The sequence below is a fragment of the Pelophylax lessonae genome (assembly GCF_965119305.1).
Source record: "Pelophylax lessonae genome assembly, chromosome: 2".
Taxonomy (NCBI): domain Eukaryota; kingdom Metazoa; phylum Chordata; class Amphibia; order Anura; family Ranidae; genus Pelophylax; species Pelophylax lessonae.
The window spans coordinates 684657532-684669990 of NC_138769.1; the positions used below are offsets into that span (position 1 = coordinate 684657532).

A 12459-nucleotide genomic window follows, 5' to 3' on the forward strand; every position below is an offset into this window, starting at 1 on the left:
CTGCCTTTGCGGAGCTGGTGGATCAGTTGGTCTAGGGGCTACAGTTTGTCTGTGATGCCTTTTTCGATGCGGCTCCTTTGATTTGCAGACTGTCTCAGCAGTGGTGCTTTGGTGTATTATCTGGCTGATATGCTGGTTTGTGGATCAGACTTCTAAGACGACTTTATCTGATCTCCCATTTGTGGGGGGATCGCCTGTTTGGAGCTTCCTTGGAAGACATCATTAAGGGACTCACGGGGGGTACTCTTCTTTCACAGGCTTCCAAGGGCAAGGAGCCCCATCATAGATGGGGGCTATTCTTCTAGGCTCATAAGGGGCCTTTTCGTCCCTCAGGGTCTCAAGACAAGGGATCAAAGCCCTGAAAGCCTCCACCGGAGCTTCCAGGAGGACCTGGTCTGGCAAGTCACGAATAGGCTCTTCCAGACCCAAGTCCAAGACTTCCTCTGCATAAAGGGGCGCCCTCACCCGTATCTGGGGTGGGGGGACGTCTTCCCTGGTTTCCAGATCCGTGGACCTCCCTGGTGAAGGAAAAGTGGGTCCACAAAGTAATTCAGTCCGTCTACAAGATTGAGTTTGTCTTATCCTCCGTAAAGGTTCTTCCCTTCCAACCTGTGCTTGTCCCCAGATCGCTTACAGGGTCTCTTTGGGCGGTCTCGGGATTCTCTAGTCGACGCCACGGATGCCTTAGTGGCTCCTTGGAGCCAGTATCGTTTAATTTATGCCTACCCCCTAGAAAATCTATCTCTAGGAAGATCTACCATTGTACTTGGAAGACATACATTGCATGATGTGAATCTCTTGGGGTTCACCCTTGTTCCTTTTCGGTGGCTCGAGTATTGGCTTTCCTCCAGTGGGGGGTTGAGCAGCACTTGGCCTTGAGTACCATCAAGGGTCAGATTTCGGCCTTAGCGGTTTTCTTTCAACGTCCATTGGTCACACGTTCCTTGGTACGTACCTTTATCCAGGGAGTTTGACACTTGGCTCGTGCAGTGCGGTCTCCATTGCCGCCGTGGGACCTCAATTTGGTGCTGTCAGTGATTCAGAAACATCCCTTTGAAAGTCTTTGGGCGGCCCCCTACTTATGCTGTCCCAGAAGGTGGCCTTTTTGGTGTATTACTTCTGCAAGTGGGGTGTCGGAGCTGGTGGCTTTGTCTTGTCGTTCACCTTACCTAGTGGTTCATAGAGAAAAGGTGGTTCTTTGTCCCTGTCAGTCGTTCCTTCCAAAGGTCGTCTCTGATTTCCATTTGAATAGAGACATTGTGTTGCCTTCCCTATGCCCCAGGCCTAAACATCCTAGGAAATTTGCCTTGCATTCCCTGGATGTGGTTCGGGCAATCAGGGTGTACCTGGCAGCTACAGAGTCTTTTAGGAAGTCAGGCTCACTATTTGTACTCACGGATGGAGCTGGAAAAGGGTTGGCTGCTTCCGTTGCGACAATTTCCAGATGGATCAGACCATGATTCAGGCCTATTCAATTAATGGCCAGGTTCCTCCTTTCCATGTTAAGGCGCACTCTACTCGGGCGTTTATTGCTTCCTGGGCCTTCTGTCATCAGGTGTCAGTGATGCAGGTTTGCAAGACAGTCGTTGGTGCACACTTGCACAAAGTTCTGTAAAGTGGATGTGTTGGCATCTGCGGATGCTTCTTTTGGCTGCAAGGTTTTGCAGGCTGCTGTTTGGAGGGCCTGTTCCTCTTTTGAGGGTGTATTTTTTTTTTTTCAGGTGAGCTTCAGTTGTTTATGGTTGAGCTCCATATTACCTGGTTGGCTACCGTTTAGCCTTGGGAATTTTTCTTGCCGTTCCCACCTCTCACGTTTAACACTGCTTTGGGACGTCCCAATGGTCAAGAAGATAAGGAGCTGTGTCCGTCAATGTCTGAAAGAGAAAATGTGTTTGACTCACACTAAAATCCATTTCTCTGATGTTCATTGATGGACACACCACCCACCCCTCTGTGGAGTTGGCTTTCTTCTGACACTGCTTGGATCAAAACTGAGTGCCTATAGGGGAGAGTGGGAGTATACCCCCTGGTTTGCCCCATAGGCGTAGTCAAGTTTACTCCTGTAGGGGGCAGTATAACCCAATGGTCAAGACAATAAGGAGCGGTGTCAGTCAATGATCATCAGAGAAATGGATTTTACGGTAAGCCAAAAATCCGATTTTTACACAATGCAGAGGAATAACCCCTTAGGTTCCACAGTGAGTATAACAAGCATGCTTTACTGTATATACACCCTTACTTTACTGTTGTGGGTTTAGTGACACTTTAGGGCAAGTACTATACCTGGTTCCTCTACCCCTAGCGCAAACAAACAATCATTTAACCCTTGCAGTGTGGGGTGGCCCCAATGCAAGAGCAATATTAGAAATAGGGCTTTAACTATGCAATCACTGACTAGGCTGAACCTGCACCAGGCTGCATTGCCTAATAATAGTGTAGTGAGCAGAGCAGCCCAGGACCTGACTGTGCTGTTGGCGTGCAGGGGTGCCTAGATCACATGATTGGTTGAGTCAAGTTAAAAGTCTTCAGCCGCTAAACCTGCTCATATATACATTATTTTAGCTATGCATTTCTAAAATGTGTTCATTAGGCCTGTCCATAGTTTTAAATAAATAAGTATTCCTATAATGAATATATGACTCAAGGGAAAGCCAAAATGCAGGCTTTTACTGAGCATATTATGAAAAAGTGCAATCCAGGTTCTTTAAAAGACATTATGAAGAAAACGCTATAGTACAATCGTACAGGTCTGCTGAGACTTTGCTCTTCTATAGAAAAGCACATTTCATCAAGAATATAACCCCTGTGTGTCCATTGTCTCCATTGCTCAGAATGGAAATACTAGAGTCTATATCTCAACCACATTATTACTAGTTCCAGTTCAGTTTCTTTCACCCACTTAAAGGAATTGAGAGCTACAATGAAATCCCTGAGTGAGTTGCCTGTCACTCTGTAAGGAGTCTCTTCCAGTGTCAGTTTGATCCAGTGAATACTTTCAGTGGTTTTGTCACAAAGATGATCAGCTGTAAACATTTCTACGCTGTAGGAGCGCGCTCTTAGCAAGACGAATCAAGAAGCCTTTGCCGAACTTTCTGGTCTGCAGAGATCTTCACCCCATCAGATGTGGTCAGATCTGAAAAGAAAAGACAGACAATTCATCATTCTGGATGCCCCACCTATGGATGTTATTTAAACCAACCACAGACAGGAGCTCAGTGAGAAATCTCTCTGCACATAGATATACAAAGAAATTGGGAGATTTGTTTAGTGTTCTATGAAACAATGTTAATATCTGGTAATCACACAGAGATTTGTTCATAAAGATTCCCATAATGGTTACATTTTCTTGTTGAATCGTTTTTTTTAAGCATTTCAGGCAATACAATAAAAAGTACAAAAACTGTCAACAAGTGTTACATTTAGGCTAAATAGAATGTAGTTCTTGATTTCATAGCAAAGAATGTATGAAGGCTAGGTTCACACTGATGCGATGCGGGAACCATAGCAATTCCTTTGCGGGTTCCCCCCCAAAGCATCTGACTCGAAGGCAGTTCACACTGTGGGGGTCGATGTGGGGGACACTCCCAAATCGGTTCGCAGAAAGCTGTGTGAACTGTGGAATCAGATCGTATGGGTCTGAACACCCATGTGATCCGATTCCAGTGCTTACCAAAAAAAGGGTCCTGCACCATTTTGGTCCGAATGCAATGCAAATTCAGCCAAACAAACTGTATGGCTGAATTCACATTGCATGTGATGTGCACAGCAATGCAGTCTGGCATCACAAAAGCGTGAACCCAGCCTAAGGTTTCTTTTAGACTTATGCCATTTACAATTTGACTTGTGAGACCCAAAGTCGCAGGACATGTAAAATGCCATGTATCCCTATGAGAGCCGTTCCAATTGATACTACTGAAGTCGCCGCAACTTCAGAAAAAGTTCCTGCACTAGGTTGACTGGACAGAGCTTTAATGCCAGAGTGTAAAAGCCTTATCAAAGTCATATCAAATTGCACTGAAAATCGTGCAACTTTGGAGTCACGAACCTCGGCACCCCAGATTATTTGGAACTGAATTTCCCATGATGCTCTGCTACACTGCAGAGTGCATGAACATCATGGGAAATTTAGTTCCAAAACATCTGGGGTGCCTAGGTTAGCCATCACTGCTCTAGATGAACAGCAAGGAGTAAGTGTGGTGGTCCACATATATTCAACCCAAGGTCTGACAGTAGGGGCCTGCAAGGGTAAGTACAGCTAGGTGAAATACATGGCAAACAGTATAGAGAGCAGGCAGGGAAACAGGGCTTGAGCAGAGTTGTAGATGCAGATTAAGCTGGAGCACGTAGCGCCTTGTACCAAAGTGTCACCAAGTCAAACACCCGTCTGAGTAGGGGCCCTTCCACACGAGGCGGACTCCAATAGGAGTCTGCTTGCACAGTGGAGAATCTGTCCACTGAGTAGGCGGATGGCTGGATCGTGTCTGCTCCTCTTATGCACAGCGGACACAAACACGGCCCTTTCTCCTGTATGGGCTGTCCAATTACTCCCGACTGCAATCCGATCCGAACGACAGAAGGGAAACGGATCTCCTTCCGTCTGTTTTTAGCGGGTCGGGATTGGAAGTCAGTGAGTGTAAACAGACACGTATGTTTTACCTTTGCCGCTCCATAGGGGAGAACAGAGGGTCTGATAGGGTCCACCAAAAAAAAAAAAAACTAACACTCCGCTCATGTGAAAGGGGCCTAATAAGTCTATTGCAATTCTGCTTGCTTTAACCAGTCGCCAACCTCCTATTGCACTTTTACTGTGGCAAGTCAGCTCTATTGAGCGAAATAACGCATCAGTATGTAATTTCATGCACTAGACACTGGGGGGCACACCACCAGATGCTGGATTGCGTGCTAATTGGACACAAGGCGATGCCAATTAGCGGGGGGCCAGTGGACTATGGCTGGCCACCTGCGATCCTTCCCCAGAGAGGCAGAATGGCAATCTGCTTATGTGAATAAGGCAGATCGCCATTCTGACAGGGAAGAAGATAGACATCTTGTGTTCCTGCTAAGCAGGGATACCGATCTGTCTTCTCTGTCTTTATTCAGAATCCACTATTTTTTGCCGCAGCATTGGGGGAATTGGTGATCCTCTGCCCATCTTGACTTCTGAGAGACACTGCCAATCTGAGGGGCTCTTTTTATACCCAATCATGTTGCCAATTGACCTAATAAGTTGCAAATTGGTCCTCCAGCTGTTCCTTATATGTACATTTAACTTTTCCGGCCTCTTATTGCTACCTGCCCCAACTTTTTTGGAATGTGTAGCTCATAAAATCCAAAATGAGACAATATTTGGCATGACATTTCAAAATGTCTCACTTTCAACATTTGATATGTTATCTATATATATTGAGATTTGTAAATTAGTCCATTCCTTTATTTACTCACAATTTGTACAGTGTCCCAACTTTTTTGGAATTGGGTTGTAATTGCTGGAAAGGTTTTAGATTTTTGTAATAATTTCTAATTTTTGTAATAAAGCAGCATGGTCCTATAAAAATAACCACTTATTTTGGGGAGCCGCCGGTCACAGCACAGGGCTCTGAAGAAACGGCACGGGCGTTGACGTCATCGGCTGCATGCAATGTAAATATCTCCTAAACAGTTCAAGTTTAGGAGATATTTAAAGTACCTATAGGTAAGCCTTATTAAAGGCTTACCTATAGGTAAAAGTCATAAAAGTGGGTTTACAACCACTTCAAGCCTTATTTGGTTACTAGGATGGGACCGATATACTATGCTGATGGTAAGGCTTTGTAAGAATATCTTCCTTACGCACTAAGAAACCGGGGGTTCTCTATTGATTATTGTGGTTTATGGTATGTGTTTCTGGCCCACATAGGAATATTTTTCTATATGAGATGTGATTATGTGAAATTCTGTGTTTTATGTGTCCTAATATTGTATTCTCTGTGATACAGTGTTTTCAAGTACATAGCTAGTCTGGTTGGAAAAAAAAAAGAAAGACACAAGTCCATCCAGTTCAACCAAGAAAAGGGAAAAAATAAATAAATTACACAATCCCATATACAGGCAGTCCCCGGGTTACGAACAAGATAGGGACTATAGGTTTGTTCTTAAGTCGAATTTGTTTGCAAGTCAGAACAGGTACATTTTTTAAGTGCAACTCCAGCCAAAAAAATTCAGGAGTGATTTTCTCTTCCTAGGGGTAGATTTCCTCTCACTTCCTGTTGTCTCTGAGATGGGAAGTGCGATTAAATCCATCTGAGGATACAGACAGCAGCAAAAACCTCACTGTGGCTCTAACCCCACACCATACAGTACTGGACTAGCCAAAACTAATAAATACAACTTAGACAGATGTTTGCTTTAACATATTTATTTTTTCCTGTGCATGTAGATGCAAATACATGTAAATGCTTAAACATTTTCAAACAGTACAGTACAGTACAACCTTCAACAATTGTGATGGAGGTTAATGGGCTTGTTGGAGAGGATGGGACTGCTATTATAGAGTCAGAATCTGATTCAGCTGCTGGAGGCAGCTTCTTGAAGTAGGCATCAAAGGGATGTTTGCACAGCGCTTCTCTATCTCCTCATAAATAGCCATGTAGCATCTCAGGCCTTTAGTAACTGTACGGTAAACTTTGGTAAACCTCTCTGTATCAGGAACTTGCTCCACTAACTTTGCCATTCCTGCTTCAATGAGATGAAAAGCTTCAGCTGTTTTGTTGAAAATTTTCAGCTGTTTTGTTGAAAATTTTTTCAATTTTGGAGTTTCTAGGTCCTGGTTTTCTTCCCTAAATGTAAAATTTGCTGCTCTTGTTCAATAAGGTCTTCATTGGATAGTTCTTTGCCATGGGAGTCGAGTAACTCGATGATATCATTTTCACTGATGTCCAACTGCAGTTGATTACCAATAGCAACCACAGCTTGCCTGGTTTTGGTGATTTCTTCATCTGTAAACCCCAGAAATTCTTGTGAGAATTGGGGGCACAATTTGTTACAAACTCCTCTTATATTTTTTTTCTTTTACTTCATCCCAAGCATCAGCAATATTTTTGATGGCATCATAAATGTTATGATTCTTCCAGAACCCTCTTAAGGTCATCTCATCCTTTTGGGTAGCCCTGACAGCTTGTAAGGAATTTCCTTTGTAAATAATAGGCCATAAAGGAGGCTATGACTCCCCGATACATTGGCTGAAGAAGTGATGTGGTGTTGGGCGGTAGAAATACCACCTTTACATTGGGGTGCATGTCAGCTAAAGTGTTTGGATGTCCAGCGGTATTGTCAAGGAGAAGAAGAATTTTAAAGGGAATGTTTTTGCTAAAGCAATAACGTTCAACAGCAGGGACAAAGTGGTTCAAAAAACATTCTTCAGAGTATAACTGTAAACCAAGCCTTTGAATTTGCTCTCCAAATAACAGGAAGCGATGCCTTAGTGACATTAAGTAGTACCCTCGGATTTAAGAAGTGATGCACTAGCAATGGCTTGAGTTTTAAATCCCCAGATGCACTGCCCCCAAGTAATATAGTCAGCCTGTCCTTTTGATGCCTTATGTCCTGGTGCACTTTTTTCCTCTTTTGAAATGTAGGTCCTCACTGGCATTTTTTTCCAAAAAAAAGCCAGTTTCGTCAACATTAAAAATTTGTTCTGGCAAACAACCTCCGTCATCAATAATTTCTTCCAATATCTTGGGAAAATCATTTGCAGCACTTACATCGGCACTCGCTGCTTCACCTTGAACTTTAATGTTATGCAAATTAGCTCTTTCTTTAAAGCGATTGAACCAACCCCTACTTGCAACAAATTCCTCGTTGCAATCATCTTCGCTTGATGGATGGGCAGCTTTTAAATCTTTGAAAAGGCTTCAAGCCTTTTCTTGGACTAAAGAAAGGCTGATAGGCATATTACGCTGATTTTTGGTCTTCTATCCAAACTGTAAGCAGCCTTTCCATCTCGACAATTAAACCACTGCGTTGCTTGGCAATAATTGTAGCATGCAGTGGGGTATGGCCTTTCACATGGTCCATTATTCTACCTTTATCTTTTAAAATTGTTGCGATTGTTGACCGATTGTAGCCAAGTGCTCGCCAATGGATGATGGAGTTTCACCTTTCTCTGGTCTCTTTATTTTCCATGGTGATGGTTCTTTTCTTTGCTGTATCACCAACACTTGCATCAGATTTGTTTTTTGGCTTCACTGCAGGTTAAAGATAAAAAATGTGAAGTGGTGTGCACTCTAGAAGTGAACAAGAAGTAAAAAAATAAAAAAGTGTAGCAGCCAGCCAATTACCAATGCATTCTAATACTGTAAAATGGGTACTGTACAGTACTGTGTTAAAACACTCACTGTCTATCAGTTTGATATGAGTCTTCAGCCTGCAGCAGCAGTGGTTCCTGACCCTCAGAGCAGTCCAGCAGCGCGGGATCCAGTACAAGGGCTAAAAGAGACCCAGAAGGATAGTTACATTCAGGACCAAGCAGTAAAAATTCAAAAAAGGCTATACAGTATTGGCCAACTTCTGTATAAACAATAAAAAATGGTTTCAAAACACACACAATTGAGTGGGAGCTCCACATAGGCAGATGACATGAGCTCCTGCTGGGTCACAGGGATAGTACTGTACATAGTCCTGCTATCATAGAAGTTACAGGTACAAGTACAGGGCATGCTCCCAATACAGTAGTAGTGGGCACAGAGTAGTACTGTAATCTCACCGGTTCCAGCTTCTGGCTGTGCAGTGATGTGGGGTGTTATGGATGCTTCTGGGCAGTCCTGTATGTGGGGCATACAGTACATGTAGTACTGCAGTGTGCGTTGTGTCTCCGGCACTGAAAGATGGCTGCTCGGCATCCAGTACCGGAGCGAGATGAAGAAGCCGGCAGTGACATCACGCGGCACCCGTTCGTAAGTTGGAGTCGTTCACATCTCGGATGTTCATAACTTGGGGACTGCCTGTACACAGTTGATCCAGAGGGAAAAAAAACAGCAAAAGCATGATCCAATTTGCCCCAGCAGGGGAAAAAATTCCTCCCTGATCCCTCGAGAGGCAATCGGATATTCCCTGGATCAACTTTATCTACCGATGTTAGTATCCAGTTATATTATTGTACATTTAGGAAAGAATCTAGGCCTTTTTTTTAAAGCAATCTAATGAGCTGGACAGAACCAGCTCCTGAGGCTGGGTTCACACTGGTGCGATGCCAGACATCGCACCAGATTCACACCGCACTGCTGTGCACATCACATGCAATGTCTGTGGGATGCAAATTTAGCCATACAGTTTGTATGGCTGAAATCGCATCCAGACCAAAATGGTGCAGGACCCTTTTTTTTTGGTCCGCACTGGAATTGGATCGCATGGGAGTTCAGACCCATGTAATCTGAAGTCTGTCCGATTCCAAAGTTTGCACTGGGTTTTGCGAACCGATTTGCAGGGGTCATTAACTTTATATTGACACCTACAGCGGTTCGCAGAGAGCAGTGTGGGCTACCTGTGAGTCAAATACGATGCGGGACATGTCTCAGACAAGTGCTGGCGGTGTGGCCTGGAACGGTGAACTTTGTTCCACATCTTTTGGGAATGCCCAAAAATTAAACCATTCTGGCGGGTAGTGTGACACCATTAAACGCCTAACGTAGATCTAGCTGATGACCCAGCGGCATGTCTGCTTCACCTCACTCGGAGGCCTATCAAGAAATACAAGGCATCCCTCACGAAACATGTTGTCATGGTGACAGGACCGTTTGCAGTCACACGTGTGGAGCTGTTCGTCTGAGTCTGATCCTTGAGCGCAGGTGATTACCACTGTCTTCACTAGCTGCCCGAAGATGTACACCGCATCGCTACATCTCTCCTGAAGGACTGCACATCCACCGCCAAGGACATCCTTCCCGCCAGAGCCTGGATGTTTGCTCTCCACAAGGACTACAGCTACAGAAAATCGGATACAGTGGCGCAAGTAAGTACATTTTAGAACGGCATGCCTCGAGATTGTGCATTATTTTCAAGGGTGCCTTGACTGAAGAAAGTTTAGATCAGTGTTTAACCTATCTGTAACAGAACTGCAACCCACAGTGTACTGGTGGACTTCCATCAGTATAGGGCTTCCTTCCAGTCTGGAACATAGATATCAAATCCTAGCCGGCCCCATACAAAGCTAGCCGACAACTTAGCTTGTACAAGTTAAGGAACCTTCCCTTTTATTGAACAGTTTCAAACTCAATTTGTACACATGAGCACATCCCCCTCCTTAACAAATTACCCATCAGGTCAGGGGTTGCCTGATTACATTATCATATGCAGATGAAATTGTATACAGAGATAGAATTAACCTGAACTAATTATCTAACCATCTGGACAGAAACAATATGCAAGTTCATTAACAATTAACAATGGGGCAGGACAGACAGACTTCACAGAATCCAAATCACACCTCAATAGACAAACAATAGGGAGAGCCTGTCTCTGACAACAAAATACAATACACATTAATAGAAGTATAAACACAGAGTAAATCAGCATAATTACGATGTGTGGAGGACCGGTTGTCTAGCTGATAATGAGTCTGACTGTGTGAAACCTTATTGGCAATAGGCAGCTAGGCTTAGAGTCTTCATATATTCTTTGAGATATATTGTTGACAAATATTACTGTCCCATTTGAGTAATTCAAACCATTAAGTATCTGTCTTTCACTCCCAGTGATGGTGAGTACCGTCACACTATCTTTTCTTGATCATACAGGAGACCAAAAGTCCCCTATGTGATACTATTTTGTTGTGATAGAATCTCTGTATTGGGGGCAGCTCCTGATTGCTTCTACCTGAAAGCCAAATAGTCAGCTTGTGTGATTTACACACATTCCCGAATGTTATATCGTGTGTGTGTGTGTGTGTGTGTAAGTAAAACCCTCTGCTGCTGCGGAGGTATGCCCTGCATTAGTAGCAGCAAATGGGTTAAGGCGTAGATTAGGGAAAGTTATAAAAAAAAATATATATACAGTACATCTTTACACTACATGCATTTTTTGCATGTTTTATCCCTTTTACAGAACCTACAAACACCTGCTGATCCTGCCAGAAATGTACTCCGCTCCTAATATCCAGTTGTAGCTGGCAACACCCAGCCTTTTCTAAAGCGAGAATAAAAAGATGTCACTAACCTACAAATGTCCTCTTCCCCTCTATTATCGTTATAATATACGGGGAATTGTTTTGTAGTCCAAGATAAGAACTGAAAGAGCCGATTGGACTCCTTGAAGTTAACACAGATACAGTGATTGGGACAGTTCTGGATTTCTGATGAGGTCAACCAATATTTTTAGGAGTGCAAAGAAAGTGATCAGCTCACAAGATTTCTGGTAGTACTAACAGGCATTTTTTACATTCCTTGAACAGATACAATAATATTCCTACAATATTATATCTAGAGACCAAAAGAGAGCAAATAACAGAAGTTCATTGTTAGGATTTAAACAGACCATAGATGGATCAAAGCATTGACCAGCCAAGATTTCATCCATCTATGTAGGCAGGCTGGCTGTACTGAATTCAGTACAACCAGGCTGTTGGATTTTTTATTTCATGTCATCACTGCTGGTGGCTATAGCCTCCAGCAGTGGTCATTGTGTTCTGCGCACCGGGAAGGCTCCCTGTCAGCAGAACACTAAAGCGCTGCAGGAAGGAATCCCCACATCAAACACCAACTGTGTTGATGGGGAATCGAGCAATTTTCTTTCCTTCCACTCGTGGTGAGGGGAAAGAAATCTGCATATACTATGGTGTGACAAAACCAACCAGGATAGGAGTTTTTGGAGGGGACTGCAGGCTAGTGCCTTGCCTACTGACTATGGGCCCTGGCGTTTGAGGAGGGCTCTATTTTTTGGGAGGTGTGTGGAGGACCTTTGGAGTAGTCTTTCTTCAGATTCAAGTCCATGTCTCCCCAAACCACACAGACTCTGAGGAACCCGGATACAGATTTGGGGCCTCTGTGCCCAAAGCAGCATTGACTGTTTCAACCCCCTCCTAGACTCAAAGCAGATTATTATAATCCGCTAAAAACAAACTGATGTTGGGGTCTCCTGCTGTTATGTGTAATCTGTTTATTTATGTGTACTGTTAAGGCTCCGTTCACATGTCAGCGTATGGATCGCGGGCAGAACCGCCGCGGTTCCGCCCGCGATCCGGAGATATTTGCAAATCGCGGGACGCCTGTGTGTTGCCCGTTGATTTGCAATAGCCCCCCAAACGCTGAGCGATGTTGCCGCGATTTCCGCCTGCCGAATCGCGGTAACATCGCGCCAAAAAAAACGCGGGACGCAATACGCTCCAAAGAAGCTCTTGTACTTTTTTGGGCGTAATGCGTCCCGCAATTTTTTTTTTGCGCGATGTTACCGTGATTCGGCAGGCGGAAATCGCGGCAACATCGCTCAGCG

At 44.0% G+C, this 12459-nt stretch overlaps 1 protein-coding gene across 1 annotated transcript in view; it reads right to left on the reverse strand.

Annotated features, from left to right (window-relative positions):
- Positions 1-2689: 2689 nt before the first annotated feature.
- Positions 2690-12459, reverse strand: part of PANX1 (pannexin 1) — a 117656-nt gene continuing 107886 nt past the window's right edge. The window contains exon 5 of the mRNA XM_082246440.1: positions 2690-3133. Coding sequence (XP_082102566.1) covers positions 3057-3133 — 77 coding nt within the window. The 3' untranslated portion in view covers positions 2690-3056. The remainder of the gene's footprint in view (positions 3134-12459) is intronic.